The sequence below is a fragment of the Salvelinus alpinus genome, chromosome 13 (assembly GCF_045679555.1).
Source record: "Salvelinus alpinus chromosome 13, SLU_Salpinus.1, whole genome shotgun sequence".
NCBI lineage: Eukaryota > Metazoa > Chordata > Actinopteri > Salmoniformes > Salmonidae > Salvelinus > Salvelinus alpinus.
In genome coordinates this window covers 10,801,348-10,824,257 of record NC_092098.1, presented here as the reverse complement: position 1 = coordinate 10,824,257, position 22,910 = coordinate 10,801,348, and the positions used below count along the sequence as shown (strand labels likewise).

Below are 22,910 nucleotides of genomic sequence, written 5' to 3'. Positions count from 1 at the left end.
GTCCAAGTCATCATTTCTAGGTCCTACCCCTGTTTCAGACAGTTGAATGACCTGGACAACACCGAAATTAGTCCAAATAAGCCAACTGAAAAGAGCTATTATGAGTGATTTATGCAGCTGATAAGACCCATTTACAGTGAGTTTGTAGCTGAATGGGATGTCCCCACCTGGGCTTAGATTCCCGCCCCAACTCCCCTCCCCCTCCAATACCTCTCGCCTGAGCCCCCCTCACCTCCTTTTCCCTTCAGGCCCGTGTGGATGATTTACAGCCCCTCATAATCACTCATTAGACTGAAAACACATGCTCACTCATGCTCAATACTGACCTGTTCTACAAGCCGCCAGCATGCTTTATGGAAACTCCCATTGTGACGGTCTGCAGGGCACTCAAGAGTTTGTGTGTGTGTGTGTGTGTGTGTGTGTGTGTGTGTGTGTGTGTGTGTGTGTGTGTGTGTGTGTGTGTGTGTGTGTGTGTGTGTGTGTGTGTGTGTGTGTGTGTGTGTGTGTGTGTGTGTGTGTGTGTGTGTTTCTTTCTTTCTTTGAATCCCTGTATCATTGTTCACTATGTACGTACTTAGAACCTTGAGGACAGAGCATATGGTTTTGATTTATCTGGGCATCTGGTGGCAATATGCATGTTTTGTTTTGTTGTGTGTGTGTGCTTGTGTGCGCTTGCGTACGTGTGTGTGTTGTTGGTTAGGGGACCCCTGAATTCCTCCTGGAGATCAGTGGACAAAGTCAAAGAAGCATGTCTGGGGTAGGCTACTGGAGTAGTTCAGTCTGTAACGAAAGGCAGCCAAACATACTCAATATCCTTAGTAGTGTGTCCTCTCAAATTACAATGTAGTCATTTCAATACATTTCAGTAACTACCGGTTCATAAGATTCGTTATGACATTCTGAAAAGTCGATTTGTTATGTTTGGGGAACTTCTGAGGATAATGGAGGGTGCTGTTACACAAAATGGCTGCAGCAAATCATCCTGTGGATGCCTCGGTAAAATGGAGGGAGGGCAACTACCTCATCCTTTCTCTGTTTATTTCCACATTACAGACAGAATATGCATGCATTCACTTTGTAGTGTATAATGAGAACCTCACAAGACCGCTGTGTGTGTGTGTGCGTGCGTGCGTGCGATCAGACAGAAATGCGTATGTAACAGAGAACAGAGCCTACCCTCTCCTTGAACCCCTGGTCCTGCTCTCTGCTGGTAATGAAAGGCAGGTTTCTCCGCTCACCTCTGTAAGTAGCACCCGACCCCTCCCCCAAGGCCCTTCTCTACTAGTGGTAAACATGCAGAGGGTATGATGAGGGTAGTTAGCGTGTCACGTGTGCCTGAGAGGGTGATACAGGAGCACAGTTTTGGTCCGTTTGGGTTCATTTTGAGGAACCCCTATCTGTGCTAGGGGCTAGGCGCTAGGTGCTAGGGGCTAGGTGCTAGGGGCCTGGTTGCACTGACATGTAGGCAAGAATTGAAGTTAGCTTAGTTGTTGTTTTATGAAGTGACATTAAGTCCCTGCTCTGACTGAGGTACCTGGAGCACTGTGGTCTACGCTGACAAAAGTTTATCCCGTTCTCCATCACTCATTTCCCTTGTGGTTTGGGAAATTAGAAGGCTCATTCATCAAACACGCTGTCACAATATTATTCTACCAATTATCCCTGGCTTTTTCCTCGCTTCTTCTACATTCCCAGACCTCTGCCTTCTCCCAACATTACCCCAAAACACCATTTGAATGACTATCAGAACTGACATTAATAACTGTGTGTTCATTTATCTAATTGAGCCTCTTATTCCATTAAGGACCTCAACTCCCCAAGGATGCACTGTGTGTGTGTGTGTGTGTGTGTGTATGTGTGTGTGTGTGTGTGTGTGTGTGTGTGTGTGTGTGTGTGTGTGTGTGTGTGTGTGTGTGTGTGTGTGTGTGTGTGTGTGTGTGTGTGTGTGTGTGTGTGTGTGTGTGTGTGTGTTTCTCTTTTCCTCTTTTTGCCTCTGTTTCACACTGCAAGCCTCGCCCAACATTCACAAATGAAACAGGGCCACGTCTGTTCATCTGTTCTCTGTCATGTTCTGTCTCTCGCTGGTTAGTATACAACCACGTACAGGCCCTACACAGCCTACGCGAACCGAGCGACGGACCGTCATATACGGCCCATTTCCAAAACTTGAGCCGCACAAAAGCACGTCGAACTACGTAGAAAACGACGCTCCGTTTGGGTAAAAGCGTGTAGCGGCCTTTACACTGTTGGCCATTCAGTGGCATGGAGGGTGTTCAGCTTAATCACTACCACCTCATTCATTTACCACACACACGTCACCTCACACCTCTACACCCCCGCAAATCCCACTCTCACTCCCTCTCACTCACAACTGACAGATTTTCTAAGCTGTCTACTCCACAGACAATTCAGACTATAATTGTCCTTATATTGAAAACAAATATTATTCTAATTGTGTCAAGCACGTCTTTATGTTTAGGTCTTGCAACAATATTTTCCCCTGTCATTCACTAACTGAAATCCCCTTTAGAGTTCAAGCTTTTGTTTTGCCCCCCGGCTACCTGTAGCAGGTATAAAGATGGATCATAGACCCCCTGCCAGTCACACACTCGCCTCACCCCTGCAGGGTGAGGAACTGCTTTATAATGACAGGGGAGTTTCTCTGTAGAATTCTACACAGGTATTCATTCACCCCTGTCTGTGTGTCTGTAGACAGATAAGACATTCAAAGTAGTCCTTTTAAGTCATTGTTGTCTTTAAGCAATGAGATTGATTGTACACACAACTGACAAAGAACAGAGCTCCTTCTGAAAAAGATGGACTTTCATAAGTCTTTGTTTGTTTTGAGATGTTGAAGGCGTAGAAGAGAACTAAGACTTGTCTTTTCTGCCTGTAGATTCTCCTCCGGATTGAACCCAGTGAATTAGCTAAAGCTGCAGAGAGCCATTTTCTCCAGGTCTTAGCAAACAAAGGTCACATGCACAACTGGACACACTGCAGCATCTGCCCATAGTTAAAAATAGATGTGCATTTTTTAACCTGATCACTTGAAGATGACAGGGAAAGTACAGGGAAGCGTTTTAAGCGGCCGGGTGGTTTGAGAGGCCCACGGTTCCATAATGATACGTGGCCTTGCTGCTTGACCCTCTGACCACAGGTCCAGAAGAGCCTTCTCAAATAAATAAAGACTGATAAAGACTGTCTGTCTCCATGTTGAAACCAATCAATAACAATCTATACCGCTGTGGTAGATGACGAGCAACAAGAGCCATGAAGCATGACGGATCCAGGAATTAGTATCTGGGGGTAATACAGGGACTAATTGTGTGGAACCAGAGTGGTGGAACCACCGTACTCATCTCTCCCTGACAGAGCATAAGAGCCCTCTTCACACAACCTGTCTTCCTAAATGGCCTGAGGGACCAAATACACCCACTGACTGGAGTGTTGCTCATCTGTTGAGCCTCTCACTCGTAGGCTGAGGTGGACGGGTACATCACACGACATAGAAAACCTTTTGTTTTATACTGACTCAAATGCTTTGCTTCAACTAATGTGTGCTATGTGAAGGGCCTGTGCTGTATTCCGGTAGACAAGAGTAGAGTTGAGCTCATTGTCCTGAATTGTTTGATCTCAATTTTAGAGCGCTGACCGCACCACAACCTCTCGTTAACAGACATCTGACCACCAGTTTGTCAACCTTGTTTGAGTATTAAATGTTTCAATGTGTTTCCTGCTCTCTGAGTTTTGATGTCAGGTTGGAAAATGTACCGTAGTGAGTGATTGTGTCGATCACAGTTTCCAGACCCATTGCCCATGACTGGTTTTGGCAAAGCAGTATGTAATCACAAACTCATTCTAATGTCCCAACTCTTAACCATTGGGGAAACCGATGGTTTGGATTACAAAGCCATTGCAATGTACATGAGCAATTCTGAGCTTGAATTTTGTTCAATGTTTGGTCTCTGGGTCTGTATACGAGTGTCTATTTGTGGTAGTGCTTTCATCCTTAGATTTAGCCAGTCCCATTTCTAAGTTTAGCTTTTGTTCCTGTTTCAAATGTAGACTCGGGTAATTGCTGATTTGCTCATTTGCATGTATAATTAGCATCTTCTCAACAAAGGACCAGCTCCCTAATTAGCGCTGATCAATTATGAATGAAATCTCCATCACAACCAATCCCCCACTGGCTATCTGGGATTCTGTGTCTACAGTTTTTCTCCCAGGATGTGATGTGAATCTTTATTGGGGATCTTACCAGCATGCAGTTTACAGAAATAAACACACTCCCTGAAGTACTGGAGCTTAGACTCCCAGCATGTTGAAATCCATAAATTATTGCTGCTTCTGAGATATTAGGATTTAGGGAGAGACTCAGATGTGCGATATCAGAAAGGATAAGAGTGTGGAGGGGAATATAGAAAGGATAGAGTCCTGGGTGGGAATACTGAAACCAAACAATCAGGCAATAGTTTGTAATGGTGGCGCATTTAGTGTGACGAAATAGAAGCGCCACAACTCAGATGTAGAGTAGGGAATGAGACGGAGACTGATAGATAGACATTAAGTCTGTTTGAGTGTAAACAAGGTTGTGGTCTGTGGTCAGAGAGTGTTTGTGTTCCTCTCCTTGAACCGCATCCTGAGTAGAGAGAAAGGGAGAGGGACAAACAACAACACAACTGCTGCGCCTGTGGTTACGGTGATAAATCAACAAATCTGCACTGACCTCTTACAGTTAAACATTTCCTAATTTCAGCCTAATTTCTTTCTCTCTCTCTCTCTCTCTCTCTCTCTCTCTCTCTCTCTCTCTCTCTCTCTCTCTCTCTCTCTCTCTCTCTCTCTCTCTCTCTCTCTCTCTCTCTCTCTCTCTCTCTCTCTCTCTCTCTCTCTCTCTCTCTGACAGAAGGTTTGTAGTCTGAGAGAGGTAAGAGAAAAATTTCATTTCACAGCCTCCTCCCTGTTCTCTCAGGATTACTCTGTATTCCTGCCCTCCTGCCTTAAAGCAACAATAAGCCCAAGGCAGCGGGGAGCCTGAGAAATGGTTCAATAAAAAACCAAGCAGAAGCAGAGGAAGAGAGCATTATGGGTTTGACATGGCTCGGTCACAAAAATACAGTTGTAGAAGCCATGCTTTCATGCATTCGTGCTTTGCAAATACACAATTAGATACAAATACAATATAAAGAGCACAACAGATCTCATTTGTTTCCTTTCTCATAATCTCTGTGGACTTCACTTTGCTTCATGAACATAGTAGAAACATTCCTCAGCGGAAATTGCACTTACAGCTGTAGAGACTAGCAAAGAACCTGGGAGGCAAGATATGGTATGACCTTCCTGACCCAAGTTTACAGTGCCCTCTGGAGTTTTCTTCAGGCATCGCCATTCAGACCTACAGATAGCCAGCCGGACATGAACCCATATTATGCTATAGCTATTGGTTGCAGTCTCAGAGAGGTTTTTCAGTGCTACAGTGGGGGAGGGTGTGTGTGTGTGTGTGCGTGTGCGTGTGCGTGTGCGTGTGTGTGCGTGTGTGCGTGCGTGCGTGCGTGCGTGTGTGTGTGTGTTTGCGTGCATGCGTGTGTGTGTCTTGTGGTTAGGGACTCTTCACCCTGTTCCATTGTATTCATTTCTGCTATGTTGCAGGGTGTAAATAATACCTGTGTGTTCATCCTGGCAGTGTAAATGGTGGGAAAGGGTGATAACTAGTCAGTTGTACAACTGAATGCCTTCAACTGAAATGTTCTGCATTTAACCCAACCCCTCTGAATCAGAGCAGTGCCGGGGGCTACCATAAAAAAAAATATCCACGTCTTCGGCGCCCGGGGAACAGTGGGTTAACTGCCTTGCTCAGCAGCAGAACGAAAGATTTTTACCTTGTCAGCTCAGGGATTCGATCCAGCAACCTTTCGGTTACTGATACAGTTGAAGTCGGAAGTTTACATACACTTAGGTTGGAGTCCTTAAAACTCGTTTTTCAACCACTCCACAAATGTCTTATTAACAAACTATAGTTTTGGCAAGTCGGTTAGGACATCTACTTTGTGCATGACACAAGTCATTTTTCCAACGATTGTTTACAGACAGATTATTTCACTTATAATTCACTGTATCACAATTCCAGTGGGTCAGAAGTTTACATACACTAAGTTGACTGTGCCTTTAAACAGCTTGGAAAATTCCAGAAAATATGTCATGGCTTTAGAAGCTTCTGATAGGCTAATTGACATAATTGGAGTCAATTGGAGGTGTACCTGTGGATGTATTTCAAGGCCTACCTTCAAACTCAGTGCCTCTTTGCTTGACATCATGGGAAAATCTAAAGAAATCAGCCAAAACCTCCACAAGTCTGGTTCATCCTTGGGAGCAATTTCCAAACGCTTGAAGGTATCACGTTCATCTGTACAAACAATAGTACGCAAGTATAAACACCATGGGACCACGCAGCCGTCATAACACTCAGGAAGAAGACGCGTTCTGTCTCCTAGAGATGAACGTACATTGGTGCAAAAAGTGCAAATCAATCCCAGAACAACAGCAAAGGACCTTGTGAAGATGCTGGAGGGAACAGGTACAAAATTATCTATATCCACAGTAAAACGAGTCCTATATCGACATAACCTGAAAGGCTGCTCAGCAAGGAAGAAGCCACTGCTCCAAAACCGCCATAAAAAGCCAGACTACGGTTTGCAACTGCACATGGGGACAAAGATCGTACTTTTTGGAGAAATGTCCTCTGGTCTGATGAAACAAAAATAGAACTGTTTGGCCATAATGACCATTGTTATGTTTGGAGGAAAAAGAGGGAGGCTTGCAAGCTGAAGAACACCATCACAATCGTGAAGCACAGGGGTGGCAGCATCATGTTGTGGGGGTGCTTTGCTGCAGGAGGGACTGGTGCACTTCACAAAATAGATGGCATCATGAGGCAGGAAAATGATGTGGATATATTGAAGCAACATCTCAAGACATCAGTCAGGAAGTTAAAGCTTGCTCGCAAATGGGTCTTCCAAATGGACAATGACCCCAAGCATACTTCCAAAGTTGTGGCAAAATGGCTTAAGGACAACAAAGTCAAGGTATTGGAGTGGCCATCACAAAGCCCTAACCTCAATCCCATAGAAAATTGGTGGGCAGAACTGAAAAAGTGTATGCGAGCAAGGAGGCCTACAAACCTGACTCAGTTACACCAGCTCTGTCAAGAGGAATGGACCAAAATTCACCCAACTTATTGTGGAAAGCTTGTGGAAGGCTACCTGAAACGTTTGACCCAAGTTAAACAATTTAAAGGCAATGCTACCAAATGGTAATTGAGTGTATGTAAACTTCTGACCCACTGGGAATGTGATGAAAGAAATAAAAGCTGAAATAAATCATTCTCTCTACTATTATTCTGACATTTCACATTCTTAAAATAAAGCGGTGATCCTAACTGACCTAAGACAGGGAATTTTTACTAGGATTAAATGTCAGGAATTGTGAAAAACTGAGTTTAAATGTATTTGGCTAAGGTGTATGTAAACTTCCAACTTCAACTCTATCTGCCTTTGAACACTATCTAGGTCAGGGTGATCGCTCCGCCTGGAAACCATGGAAATACAAGACCAACACATTTTTGTCAGTGGGACCATCTCTCACTCACTCCATTCAATGCTCACCTTTCTAATCTATATCTCTACCACCTCTGCTACTCCTTTCCTCATCCTGTTATTAAGCTACTGTACTTTTCCTGTAAGCAACTGGTTGCCTCTTGTATATCCTCTCTTGGCAGGGCATTCTATTGGATACATTTGAAAAGTCATTAGTGTTGCCTTAATTCTTAATATTCTAAGCCATTGGGAAGTGTGTGTGGGGGGGGGGGGTCTAAGCTGTCATATGGAATTGTTTTAAGATTATATAAAAAAAAATGTTTGATCAAATTTCACATTTACTACTATAGCCCATAGAAATGCATTGAATAACATATTCATAAATGGCAAAGATACAGTGAGAAAATCATAAGGAATAATGTTTTAAAGTGTCTGTCATATATCTAGGTTACATAAGAAAGCACAAGAAATATCAATTTTGTACACATATTTATTAACTCCTTTATTTGGGTAGGCACAAAACTACCTCCATACTTCCATTCACGTTTTTACCGGGTACCGGTTACCCTCAGACGGGTCCCGTGGTTCTTGTGGGGGTTGTAGAGCACAACAGAGAACACCATCGTGTTCTTGAGAATCTCCCCTTTCTACAGTGGGGTCACCTTAGTTTGTAGCCCGGACGCTACAAACGGAAGTTCGACGGTACCGTTCAGACACGACAGATGTTTTTGTGAGTTGACCGATTTTCGCTAGATATCTCTAGCTTAAAACTGAATGATTATGACGGGGATTTTTGTATTTTGTTAATCAGGTCTGTTTATGGGAACTTGGCGAGAGAGGGCGCGGTGCTGCTTCACCCTGGAGTGGATTGTTATTAAGTGTCCAAACTGACCCTACCACACAATAAAGGTTACAGCGCTCTGATACGGCCAGGGGAGAGGAAGAGGAGACTTTCCATTTTCACTGGCTGACCCTTTTGGCCACACTTCCTCACCTACATGAAGTGACTAAACAGTGTATTAGTCAGACGCGTCACTGTAAAGTATTACAGACATTATTACAGGCATTGTGACCGTAAACAACAACAGGATGCCATACAGTAATGACGCTATGCTACTCCTACAGTCGATTCCATGCCCTGTACTAGGGGCTATAAACAGTGTGGTCTGTGGTATACCACTGAAATACAGATTACTTGGGCCAGGTTTATGTCCTTCTGGAACTTTGGTTTTACGAACCATCAAATGTGTTGTACGCTATTTATTAACATACCTTGATGGACTACATGTACTTCTCATTTCAAAAATGAGATATCCCTTTTTCTTAATATTCCATCATACGTGATAGTCTGAGCTGTGTTAATAGCCTACTACAACACAGTTGCCTGCACCAAAATGAATTATTTGTGTGTATAATAGCCTAGCGCATTGATTCCTAACCCTAATCCTAACCCTAAATCATGTGTGTGGTGTATAATAGCCTAGCTCATTGATTCCTAACCCTAATCCTAACCCTAAATCATGTGTGCTGTGTATAATAGCCTAGCTCATTGATTCCTAACCCTAAATCATGTGTGTGGTGTATAATAGCCTAGCTCATTGATTCCTAATGGATAGCCTTAAAACAAAACTATAGTATAACTATTGAACAATAACATGAGAAAGTCGTCAAAATTAAAAGCCCTCATGTTTATTTAGAAGACTTTTGCCAATGAGTTTTTCAGTCCAAAAAGCAATTTACAGACTAATGTGAGATGTTTAACCTACTCAACTAATGTGAGATGTTTAACCTACTCAACTAATGTCTCCTGCCCTGTGGAAAAAGTACCCAATTGTCATGCTTGAGTAAAAGTAAAGAAACCTTAATAGAAAATGACTCAAGTAAAAGTCACCCAGTAAAATACTATTTTAGTAAAAGTCTAAAAGTATTTGGTATAAAATATACTTAAGTATCAATGTAATTGCAAAAATATACTTAAGTATCAAAAGTAAAAGTATAAATCATTTCAAATTACTTATATTAAGCAAACCAGACAGATGGCACAATGTTTTGCTTTTTTTTGATAGCCTGGGGGACACTCCAACACTCAGACATAATTTACAAACCAAGCATTTGTGTTTAGTGAGTCAGCCAGGTCAGAGGCAGTAGGGTTGACCAGGTTTGTTTTCTTGATAAGTGCAGTGGATTGGACCATTTTCCTATCCTGCTAAGCATTCAAAATATAATGAGTACTTTTGGGAGCCAGGGAAAATGTATGGAGTAAAAAGTACATTGGTTTCTTTGGGGATGTAGTGAAGTAAAAGTAGTCAAAAATATAAATAGGAAAGTAAAGTACAGATACCACAAAAAAATAGCCTGGTCCTAGGCGGGTCGGGCTGAGGAGCTGCGTTTTCTGGGCATTTTGATGATCGGTATTTCACGCTATGTCGATTAGGTGGTAGGTAGGTGATAGGTTAGGTAGGTAGGACTGGAGCCTGATTGGATATCTCAGAGCTTCTGCTCTTTTCTATCCATGCATGTCATCTCATGGGATGAGAGGAGGCAATGCCGATAGGGGAAGGAGGAGGGCGTGGTTAACTTCCGGCTTGTGATTGCGTGTGGCTGGCGCAACTTTTATAGTTTCGCGCGAGTGACGTCATGAATAATTTACATGACGAAATAATCCGTGCTTGATTTGGGTAGGACCTCACCGGAGCTGAGTACCGGTACCAATGTTCCAGAACCATTGACCACAACGTATCATAGTCACTAATGAATTGACCACAAGAGGTCCCTGTTGGCTCATATATCAGTCTTCCAAGGATTACAAACTGAGAAAGTCGAATTTAACAAAGGGAAATGTACAATGATTCTGTACACTGTAGTACTGTATAATATTTAGTTAGATTATTTAATATGTATATATTTTCAATTGTGGAATTCAAACATCACATCAGTGCACTTTTCAATATTGAAGTAGGCTTCTGGTCAATTTTGTGATATTTGGTAACATTTCTGTACCTGGGATACTACCACATGAACGCTGAGAGGAAAATACTGGCTGCTTAATACTTGCAGGCATTTTACATTGATAAGAGTTCATAAAATATGAGGTAACACAACGCAGTAGGTCTGCATGTTGGGTAATAGATACTGAGGGAATGGATTGTAGGGTTCTGGAGGGAAATGGTTTTGTGTTAGATCATCACTCAGTGCCAAGGAAAGTGGTGTGACGCTTGAGGACGAGTCCAGCGGATTTCCTGGGAATGCAGAGTTCCAGAGTGGATCCTGGCTCTTAGTAAAGGACACCTGTGGGAGAAACACCAGGAACTTCAGCACTGGGTGGAGTAGTGCAGTAATTGTGTTCCGTATTATAAGTAATTAATTTGAATTTCGTTTGCAACACACACTGGCTGGGGTTGGGAAGACTCACCGGCTGTGTAGCAGGTGTTTTGGGCCACAGTGATGTTGCTGAGCATGCTCTGTATGCACGTCATCAAGCTAGTCTCGATACCATGTAGACGCTTCTTGATCACATGACCCATAGTTCATGTGGCGTCTATACAGCACCTGAACACAAACAAAGCGATGGTATAGAGGGGATCTTGACATTCTCTCAAGAGATGACAGACAATATGTCTATGTTTCAATAGGCTACCTGACTGTAGATGAAGTAAGTCCCTTCAGTTACCATGGTGACCGTTTCTCCAAAGACCTGCAGCCCCTCCCCTAGACTCTGTCCTAAAGCCCATTTCACCAGAGACCTGCAGCCCCTCCCCTAGACTCTGTCCTAAAGCCCATTTCACCAGAGACCTGCAGCCCCTCCCCTAGACTCTGTCCTAAAGCCCATTTCACCAGAGACCTGCAGCCCCTCCCCTAGACTCTGTCCTAAAGCCCATTTCACCAGAGACCTGCAGCCCCTCCCCTAGACTCTGTCCTAAAGCCCATTTCACCAGAGACCTGCAGCCCCTCCCCTAGACTCTGTCCTAAAGCCCATTTCACCAGAGACCTGCAGCCCCTCCCCTAGACTCTGTCCTAAAGCCCATTTCACCAGAGACCTGCAGCCCCTCCCCTAGACTCTGTCCTAAAGCCCATTTCACCAGAGACCTGCAGCCCCTCCCCTAGACTCTGTCCTAAAGCCCATTTCACCAGAGACCTGCAGCCCCTCCCCTAGACTCTGTCCTAAAGCCCATTTCACCAGAGTGTAATCATCTTCATCTGAGATAACAAACACAAACATGAAGTGTATGTGTGTGTTAGAGACAAAAGAATGTTGGAAAGTATTGTAGTCAGTGCCAACGTAGTGAGTGAGTGAGTGTGTGTTACAAGAGACTGACCAGTGCACCTCTCCCTCCTTCCTCTAATTCCATCCCATTTGGTAGGTCTGTGGGAGTCAGATATCTGTATCAAAAACCAGATGTGAACCTCAGAGGAATCAGATGGTTCAGATATGTGGTAAACAATCAACTAGCCTAATTGTCATCCTTTTTCCAGACTTCAACTCCATTGAAAAGAGTGGTGGATAATAGGCCTTATTTTTTAAGCATTAGGCTAATAATAAGCATGTTGATTGATTTCTTAGTTCAAAATCAGAAATAGCCTAGTGAGTATAGCCTAAGAATATTTATTGACTTCTCATAAATTCTCAAAAACATACTTCACAAATCAAGCAAAGTTTTACAGTTGTGTTTTATTTTTCCTATAGCCCATAACCTATGGAGTAGGCCTAAATGTGTGAACTCACCTACCCCGCAGCGCGAGATATCATCCGCAGATAATTTCTCTAGGCCCCCGCACACCAAACTGGTCCACTGACGCAGCTCCCGCAGTTCGATCTGCATCTCTCTGATGCGGTTGGACTGCAGCACCATGATGCAGCCAAGAACACCGACACCGCGTACAGGAGATATGTGCCATGAACATTTACTGTACAACTGTTTGTCTTTGTCACACAGGCGATTGCAACTGCTGCAGGGATGAGGGGTTGGCGTCCCTTGTCAATGAAGGCTTTGTAAGGGCTGTAATGATCCTGTTATATGTTAGGCTACTTTCATTTTCTGAATGTCATCATGACAGAATGGGCTCGAGGAATTATTGATCCCATCATTTGGGAAACAATGACTCATGCATTCTATAATTACAAAATAACTTATGTCAAGACTTGGAGGGCGTGTGAAAACAAAGTGATAGGCTACAGTAGGCCTACATAATGACATTAGGACAATCCTACATTGAAGTCTAAAGCAAAGGTTCATGCCTTTTTTCAAATTAAATATGCATAATACAATTTGTTTTGAGAAAGACAGTGACCAAGACAGACAGGTTGCTGATAAAAATAACTGATTTTAATAACTGAACACAGTTCAATGGGTTTGCAGCACTATACATTATAATAAATGGATTTATATGCTTTGGCTTTCGAAGGAAATGGCTTACCGCACAGCATATTCCCCTTGAAAGCTAAACATAAATAAAGAAATAAATGTCTAGTCAGGTTGTCTGGGTTTGACAGAACAAGGTCAAAGTCCTTTAAGAGATGGACTCAGTCGAAGGCTGAGGCCGCTAGTCTCCCACTTCACTACCTCAAAAACTGCCTCGCCAGCCCTTCGAGAACTGAAAGCCTTCTCAGACAAGAGGAATGGGCTCGCTGTCAAAACAGCAGTGAAGTGAGCAGCCAAGGCAAATCCTTCAGCGTTTGTTTTCTCTAATATATTTCCTCATATAAAGCTCCCAAGTTCAAGACCATACTAGTCACACTTGGAATGCAAATTAAAATGTTCAGTTTTCTGTATTTATTTCCTCCCTTTATTTCATTGCCTGGCTATCCGGTATAAAATGAACTGTCCAAGTGTTGTACAGCGTTTTTAAGCTGTAAAATCTGAACAAATGTAATGTAACAATACAAAACATTTCCCTCAAACTCTTAATCTGATCAATACAAACTATTTCCCCTTTATACAAGGTGAACTGCTTTGGATAAATATATTAAAATACAATTACTACTCTGCAGTGTGCCCATTGTCCCAGAATTCATTATGGGACAGACAAGGGCCTTGCCAACCCCCCTTGGTTGTCGATCAGCAGTTGCCAGGACAAATGACATCATCAGATTCCCACCAGGAGCAAGATGGGATGCTTGTTCCAAAGAGACTCTGCAAAGACATCACAGTAGAATAAGGGATATTCACACTTGCTGATCAATAGAGCTCGGTCTCCTGCAGAGGTCCCCAATGTGCTGCATCACTGCTGCCACTCTGGCTTGCACCACCTGGCTGCCCTGTGCTGCTCCCCTGTCCTCCCCTTCTTCTTCCGGCCCATCAGTTCAGCTGGAGAGGGTAGTTTCCCAAGACCCAGCCTTCCTCCTTTTGTTACCTCTCTATCCTGCTGGAGGTGCTTCTGCCATGACCACGCCAACCTTCTGTGTACGTAATGAACAACAAACAAACTCTTTACCTCAATCATAGGAGGTTGTACCAATTAAACATAAAGACAGCCCCAGTGAAACATATGTTTAGGCTACTAAGTCATAGGCTAACAGTCTGTGGTTTACTCACTAGTCCTTTGGGTTTGTTTGAGAACCTCGGCATCTGAAAAGGGCTGTAGGATGTGGCGGGCTCAGGAGACACTTCTTCATTAATGAAGCAACAGATATAGACCTCTATCAGTAAGAGTGCATTTGACTGGAGCATTTACAAACATTGATTGCATACTGTATGTGTTTATAATAGAGTGAGGTTGTTGGTGGGGAGTCATCTTGTCTGACATAGAATCCTGTGGCAGAAATCTTCTCTGCTCTGTGACAGGGAGCTAGACTGTGGGGGAGGAGGGCTGGGCTCAGTCTCAATCTCTGAACTCTGAAGCTGTACAACCTTGGACCTCCGGAGGGTGTGGAAAACACTTGAACATTGTCGAGCAACAACACAATGTAAGCTTCTTATTATCTGAAATAATGGCTTATCTTTTGAAATGATACATCCTGAATTATTGCAACTTAAGTAACTCACTTGGCAAAGGAGAGGAATCAACGTGGCCTCTTCAAAAATGAAAGTTACAGACCGCACAAATATCATACCCCCCCGAAATGCTACCCTCCCCTGTTATTGTAATGGTGAGAGGTTAGCTTGTCTTGGGGGTATGATATTTGTGCGTCTGTAACTTTCTCACTCATCATTATCACGATTCATTCAGGACTGTCCGTAATTATGGTAGCATCCACATTAAGGTAGAAATGTTTAGAAACATTTGTTATATATTTTTTAAGTGCTGTATTTCTAAACAGTTCATCTGAGATGGATGAAAATTCCCTCAAATTAAAGCTGACAGTCTGCACTCATAGTCATTGTATCATTTCAAATCCAAAGTGCCAGATGGAGTAAAGAGCCAGAACAACAGAAAATGTGTAACTGTCCCAATACTTTTGTATCTCACTGTATATGCCATTTAAGTAGCAGGCGCTTTTATCCAAAGTGCCAACAGAGTTCATGCATTTTCCTATGGACCCCAGTGGGAATCGAACCCACAACTCTGGTGTTGCTTGGGCCATACTCTTACTAACTGAGCCACACAAGACCACTACAATACATAAGTACAATACAATACTGTAAAATAAATGACAAGATTACAATACAGGTAGAAGGCGTATGATTACAGGTAGAAGGCGTATGATTGCCATGCCCAGAAGCATGCCATGGCATCCTCCTTCAGGCCATGGATAAGGTATGCAATGACATGACATCAGTCCAGACTTATGTCAGGCTTGGATTCAAAATGGCAAAAGATTTTTCCCCAGGTGCATGAACAAAGAGGACATTTGTCAACGAGAACCTATGGCCAAAAGCTCAAGACAGACATGATGCAAACTAGTGCCTGCTAAACGTTGTTTTCTTCATTTATTTAATTTGTTTCATTTGATTACCTTACACCTATATCTGATCAATACATGTATTTTTTAAATCAATAACCACGTTTCCATCCAGTTTTTATGCGAGTAAAGTCATACCGTATAAATAAAAATAGCCGTGATGGAAACAGGTAGTTTCGGTTACAATTTAATAATATGCCGATAGATAATTAGTTCGTTCGACATGGTGGGATCTTTTTGTGTCGGTACCATTTATGCTATAAATGGTGGTGGAAACGCCTTTATTCTCAAATATTAATATAATAACCATCATATCGAAGTAAACTTGGGAGTCACGCGATTGATATGGTGTGTGTTCTCCCACTATAAATGATGATGATGATTCACGTGGTGGTGAAAGTGAACGGTGATCTTGATGCTCCTTTCCAATAAATAAAGATAATCTTATTCTGGTGACATGATCGATGCTTGACAAATAAAATTAATTATCGGCCTTATCCATAATTATATAATTATGTAGACTAGCCTACCTCACTATCTGCGAGCTATTGGCTAGAGAGCACGTGCCACGACCAGAGGAGGCACATTTGCTATTTAATGCATCAGTTTGTGGCAAAACTATCCGTAGAGTTGAAAATGCCATTTTTATTCGGTACATGAAAATTTAAGCAGAAAAATACTTTTTTTGCACTACGTAGGCTACGTCACGCACGACTTTTATCCGCAAAAGTACGTTTGGAGGAAACACCACTGACGGGCAAATTAGCATATTTTCTTTACATATGTTTATTAATATTTGCATGAAAATCTGTCACCAATTGGATGAAAACCTAGCTATGGACTATGACAGATGTCTTCAATGATCACACATGGAAATGTGCTATTTTTGTGTGTGCAAGTGTATCGCCTAATGTGAACACATTAATGTAACCGCACAATGTAACCTTGCAGACATAGCTACCTTTCCTTTTATCTTTGTCTAATCTCCAATGTTCTTCTGACAAATTTTAGCTTAAATGGCAAAACATCCCATATTTGGACTGAACACTCTAGCTCCATTCCAGATGAATGCCCTTGTAGTGTGCTGGGGCACTTTCTCTCAAGTCTCTCTTTTTTTACTCTAAGGTGTACACACACACTTGCCTCCAGTGTATTACAGTCCTTACTCATTTACTGACTCACTCCTTCTCAAACATGCTCCAAGGTCAATTCTCAGTCTACTGATCCACTATCACCAAGAGAGTTTTCTGCCCAACTATACTGTGTTAATCTGTACAGTCCGTGTTTTATCCCATATAAGAAACGTTTTTCCTGTTATCCTTCATAGCATATCGTGTGAAGTTCCACTTCATTTCCAGGAAATAATATCAAATAGGGAACAGACATGAGAACACAAATGTATTCACGTTTCAGTATTTTTTATTACAACCAGATCTTACTTTACAAAAACTACACAGGACTAGGTTTAGAGCTTACGTGAATGGACTTGAAAGTGGGGGTCGTTGTCTGCACAGCAACTTCCCTCCGCTCCTTGTCTATGCGTTGGAGAATTTGGGCAGCTGGTTTCCCAAAACAACCAGTCTCTCCAGGCCCTCCTCTGTGATGGCTGCCAGACGGGCCACTCCTCCACTAGAACCGTCCCGCTCCATGGCAAGCGCCAGGGCTGTACGGAGAGGGACGTTAACAACACAGCCTGTGTCCCAACACATTGCATATATACAACTATGAAGTGTTTTTCAATCCAGTGGTCATGATTCATGAGTGAACAGAGGTTAGAAAAGCAGTAGCGGAAGAGATTTGAAACAACCAAATGGCATTGTGAAGAGCAGAGGTGGGTTACAGGGGCTGCTGTGTGTGCAGGCATTTGTTCAAGCACAACTGATTCAAATGAATCAACTCGTCGTGTAATCAGGGTATTCAATTTAGAACACCACTAGTAGGCATATTTCAATCAGCTTTGTTACTGCAGGGCTTGAACAAAAGCCTGCGCACACTGCGGCTCTCCAGGACCAGAATTACCCCCCACTGTTATACATTTTTAGCAGCTCCTCTTATCCAGGGAGACTTACAGTAGTGAGTCATTTAGCAGCTCCTCTTATCCAGAGAGACTTACAGTAGTGAGTCATTTAGCAGCTCCTCTTATCCAGAGAGAATTACAGTAGTGAGTCATTTAGCAGCTCCTCTTATCCAGAGAGACTTACAGTAGTGAGTCATTTAGCAGCTCCTCTTATCCAGAGAGACTTACAGTAGTGAGTCATTTAGCAGCTCCTCTTATCCAGAGAGACTTACAGTAGTGAGTCATTTAGCAGCTCCTCTTATCCTGTGACTTACAGTAGTGAGTCATTTAGCAGCTCCTCTTATCCCGTGACTTACAGTAGTGAGTCATTTAGCAGCTCCTCTTATCCAGAGAGACTTACAGTAGTGAGTCATTTAGCAGCTCCTCTTATCCAGAGCGACTTGCAGTGGTGAGTGCATACTTTAATATTTTTTGTGTACTGGTTCCTCGCGGGAATCGAACCCACAACCCTGGCGCTGCATGCTCTACCAACTGAACTACACGGGACTGTCAACCTCTGGCCTTACTCACCCTGCGTACAGAAGTGAAGGCACTCTTCCTTGGTCATTCCAGGCTTGTAGTTAGAATCCATGAAGCCATAGATGTAGGAGCTGCCAGAACCCCCTACTGACACTGGCTGCCTCACTATCATCCCTCCCATTGGGACTGTGTACACCTGGGGAAGAGGGAAGGGTCACATAACAATTCTTTGAGACAGTGGGGGAAAGTGGTGAGAGTGTATGATCCAAATACAGATGCTGGAAGCGCACCTGTCCACCCCTTCTTTTGTCCCAGCCAGCCACAATGATGCCAGCCATCAGCTCCTCTCTGTATCTGTAGCACATCTGCTTGAAGAGGTTGGCTGCCGTTTGCACAAGTGGAGGCTCATCCAGCTCAATACTGCAGCAGGTCCAGAGAAGATATATTTAATGGTGAATAAATGTAGAATCAGACACGCTTGAGACAATATTTTTGAGTGGTATCGAGAGACCCACTATTGCTGTGTGCTGAGGAGTTATTTTAGTGTAGAGGTATTTGTCAATGTTGAAGTAACCAATTATTTAAAAAATATTTAAACATTTTGTTAAAAGTCATACAACCTAGGCCCTAGGGTGTTACCTGTGAAAGCCCAGCTGGTAGGTGACTGCATCAGCAACAGCCTGTGTGTCAGCTGCAGACCCAGAGCGGCAGCAGAAGATGTGGTCGTGAATGGGAGTCAACTTGTCAGTAACTCGATTGGCAATGTAAGCGCTACAAACAGATGCAAAAGAGAAGGATTGTGACTTTTAGGCTGTACTGGCAAATTACAAAAATGTTTGTGGAAGAGAGGCCAATTTATTAATCAGCCAGCTAGTATTGCTATTACCTAGATCAGGAAGCCAGCAAGAGACCTACTAGATCAGGAAGCCAGCAAGAGACCTACATTTAGCGGCTTGATCCAAAGTAACTTACCCTGTTGTTGTTCGGGAGTCAGCACCAATCACAACCCCTCCATCAAACTCCACAGCCATTATGGTTGTCTGCAAATAGACATGAAGAATCAGCACTCTATCGCTTTATTTGGGGGGAAATATTCTCAGTGACATTAGCTATGTAGAAGAGAACAATGGCTAACTGGCTAGCAACTTTACGATCTAGCATTGCCTGGAAACCAGACGTTGAATTGCATGTAATTCTACTTTCCTGTGGATGTATTGTCTCACATTCCTACCACACCGACAACAGGCAAAGTACGTTAACATGCCACTGTATTCAACCTTCTGGCTTGTAGTGGTCGTGAGAGCAAACTTTCCGGATTCAAACGCTAATTTCTGCCCGACAATGCAATTCAACGTCGGGTTTCCAGGCAAGATCTGTAAAATGCTGTAACTAGCGAACTAACTTTACATAGACGAGCGCTTCTGCAGTCTCATTGTTAGCTAAGCTAGCTAGCCATGTAAATGGCCTGGCGTTCAGCTTGGGCAACTCACTTCAACATATGTAAGATGAACGGTGCTATATTCAATTTCCTCACCCCAGTGCTAACTTCTTCTTGTGCCCATTCTGGTACAAAATCATGTGTACTAAAAGCATTTTCTGAATGGTTCGCTGACATGTACGCAGCCATATTGAACAGCTAAATAATGCTCTTCTTTGCTGGTGGACAGGTTTAGTTTAACATATTCTGTTGTGCTGAATATCGCCACCTTCTGAATTGCATGAGTACAGTAACTCCAGGGGTGGGGGTTCTAGATGATAGTCCAATCATTATCTATCAGTATCTATCTATGACAAAGCCAAATGCCAGACTTTCTAGAAGTATTATTTTAGGCTTTAATAACATGATAAGAAGGGAATTCTCAAAATAATATTCTCAGTAAGAATATTTCAAACTCTGAAGCACTCTTTGGTATTGGATCTGCTTTAAATTATTCCTTAGGGGGAGGTTGAATTTTGCTCCAGTACTTTTGCTATTGATTGGGTTGGTGGTTAAAACATGTAGTGGGATTCATGTGGGTCTGGGGGAAAGCTTTGCAACAAATCAAATCAAATTTGATTGGTCACGTACACAGATTTGCAGATGTTATCGCAGGTGCAGCGAAATGCTTGTGTTTCTATCTCTAACAGTGCAGTAATACCTAGCAATACAAAACAATACGCAGATAATTGGAAAAGTAAAAAGAAAGAAATATCAGAATGAGCAATGTCAGAGTCTGGAATATATATATATATATATATACTGTATATACAGTACCAGTTAAAAGTTTGGACACATCTTTTCTTGTTTTAAACTATTTTCTACATTTCAGAATAATAGTGAAGACATCAAAACTATGAAATAACACATATGGAATCATGTTGTAGACAACAAAAGTGTTAAACAAATCAAAATATATTTGAAATTCTTCAAAGTAGCCACCCTTTGCCTTGATGACAGCTTTGCACACTCTTGGAATTCTCTCAACCAGCTTCTCCTGGAATGATTTTCCAAGAGTCTTGAAGGAGTTCCCACATATTCTGAGCACTTGTTGGCTGCCTTTCCTTCTCTCTGCGGTCATCCCAAACCATCTCAATTGGGTTGAGGTCGGTTGATAGCCCTTACACAGCCTGGAGATGTGTTGGGTCATTGTCCTGTTGAAAAACAAATGATAGTCCCATTAAGCGCAACCAGATGGGATGGCGCATCACTGCAGAATGCCGTGGTCGCCATGCTGGTTAAGTGTGCCTTGAATTCTAAATAAATCACTGACAGTGTCACCAGCAAAGCACCCCCACACCATCACATCTCCTCCTCCATGCTTCATGGTGGTAACCACACATTTGGAGATCATCCGTTCACCTACTCCGTTCACCGTCTCACAAAGACACGGCTGATGAGTAAAAATAAAGCAAAGGGTGGCTATTTGAAGAATCTCAAATATAAAATATATTTTGATTTGTTTAACACTTTTTTGGTTACAGCATGATTCCATATGTGTTATTTCATAGTTTTGATGTCTTCACTATTATTCTACAATGTAGAAATTAGTAAAAAATAAAGAAAAACCGTTGAATGAGTAGATGTGTCCAAACTTTTGATTGGTACTATTTATATATATATATAAAATGGTGTGTCACGTTCTGACCATAGTTCTTTTGTATTTTCTTTGTTTTAGTGTGGTCAGGGCGTGAGTTGGGTGGGTAATCTATGTTTTCTATTTCTGTGTTGGTTTTCTGTGTTTGGCCTGATATGGTTCTCAATCAGAGGCGGCTGTCAATCGTTGTCCCTGATTGATTGTCCCTGAATAATCCCCAGTTTATAATTGGCTCATTCATCCCCCTCCTCTCCCCTGTAACTATTCCCCAGGTCGTTGCTGCAAATGAGAACGTGTTCTCAGTCAACTTACCTGGTAAAATAACGGTAAAATAAAAAATAAAATAAAAAAATTGGGAACCATATTTAGGTAACCTGTTTTCTGTTGGGTTTTGTGGGTGGTTGTTTTCAGTCTTTGTGTGTCTGCACCAGATAGAACTGTTTCGGTTTTCACTTTTGTTGTTTTGTATTTTGTAGTGTTCAGTTTATGTTTAGAAAATAAACATTATGGACACTTACCACGCTGCATATTGGTCCTCCGATCCTTCTCGCTTCTCCTCGTCAGAAGAGGAGGACGACAGCCGTTACATGGTGAGTATAGACAGTATATTAATAGAAAAGGTGTGTACAGCAGTAGTTATAAAGGATGAGCCAATAATAGAATACAGTATGTGCATATAAAAATGGGTAAAACCGTATGTAAACATTATTAAAGTGACCAGTGTTCAATGACTCACTGTACATAGGGAAAAGCGCTGTTGCGCCTTCTTCACCAAACAGTCTGTGTGAAGGGACCATTTTAGGTCGTCAGTGATGTGCACACTGAGGAACTTGAAGCTTTTCACCCTCTCCACTGCGACTCTGCTGTCTCCTGTAGTCCACGATCAGCTTCTATGTTTTGTTGAGTGAGCTTCAGTAGGGGTAGTGTGTAGATGGGGAATATTATAATAGAAAATCTGACTGCAGAAGATGGAAGTGACCATTTATTCTGACCATTCACTTTTTTGATTTTAATTTGAATACATTACTTTTACTTTTATCAGAAAAATAATAGTTGTGTTTGCAAAAGAAAATGTGTAAATTGTCCACACCGACTGACCTCTTCCTCTGTGTAAATGCCTTGAGGCATAGGTCAATACAGGAAGACAGGCCCTGAATAAAATTGTTTTAGGTCAAACTCATATGAAACATCACCTGAAATGTTCTGAACTGCACTCCTGGAGGTACTGGAGGAGAATAAAGGCCACCCTAGTAATGTGTACACCCTGACTCTCCCGCACTCTCAGTAACCATGGTTACCTAAACTATAAGTTGCCTAGCTATTGGAGTATCTTGGGGCCTGTCATTTTCAATGGGAAGAGAGAGATTGGCCTTAGCCAGCTGCCAGTGGGATTTTAGTCAATCAAAAGAGTGCTTAGAGAAGATTAATCTCAGATAATCGGCACTCCTAGAAGACACTGCAGCATAAACCAGGAGTAGCACAGCATAGAAATAGTCCCTACTGCCGCCTCCACTAGGCTAACTGATGGCCCTACACAAGACAAACTGATGAAAGTAGACCTACTGATAAGTCCACTCCAACAACTGAATGGGTTCTTGGAGAGTCAATGAGCTTTCAGGGAATCCATGAGTTTATCTGTACTGATGCCCGCTCATTCATTCATGCATCCAAAAGCTGTCATCAGTCAGACCTCCCGTTGTATTCAATCAGAGTTCCAGATTCCTTATGACCATGATTACTTCAAGATTCAACTTTGACAGTCAATTGCTGGGTCACCATATAGGTGAAAAATTTATTTTTCAAACTGCATGCATATTAGGAGTAAACATATTTTCTTTAGTTTAGAATAGCAAAATATTAGACTATATATC

General features: G+C 42.4%; 1 protein-coding gene and 1 pseudogene across 1 annotated transcript; both read right to left on the bottom strand.

The window, feature by feature from the left end:
• Window positions 1-10,352: 10,352 nt before the first annotated feature.
• On the bottom strand, window positions 10,353-14,155 carry LOC139538025 (tumor necrosis factor ligand superfamily member 13-like; annotated as a pseudogene).
• A 2,675-nt stretch (window positions 14,156-16,830) lies between these two features.
• LOC139537065 (proteasome subunit beta type-6-like) lies at window positions 16,831-19,651 on the bottom strand. The gene is made up of 6 exons (XM_071337920.1): window positions 19,500-19,651; window positions 18,938-19,005; window positions 18,605-18,736; window positions 18,256-18,385; window positions 18,017-18,161; window positions 16,831-17,092 (listed from the first exon to the last, which is right to left on the bottom strand). Exons 1-6 carry the CDS (start codon window positions 19,590-19,592, stop codon window positions 16,965-16,967), a joined length of 696 nt encoding a protein of 231 aa, XP_071194021.1. The 5' UTR covers window positions 19,593-19,651; the 3' UTR covers window positions 16,831-16,964.
• Window positions 19,652-22,910: the final 3,259 nt, after the last annotated feature.

Excerpts from the sequence above, each read along its gene's own strand:
- LOC139537065 (XM_071337920.1), bottom strand. The coding sequence starts at position 19,592 with ATGGCTGCGTACATGTCAGCGAACCATTCAGAAAATGCTTTTAGTACA. Across the intron at positions 19,006-19,499 it reads AAGAAGAAGTTAGCACTGGG|ACAACCATAATGGCTGTGGA; the intron begins GTGAGGAAATTG and ends GTCTATTTGCAG. Across the intron at positions 18,162-18,255 it reads ACAAAAGAAGGGGTGGACAG|GTGTACACAGTCCCAATGGG; the intron begins GTGCGCTTCCAG and ends CCTCTTCCCCAG.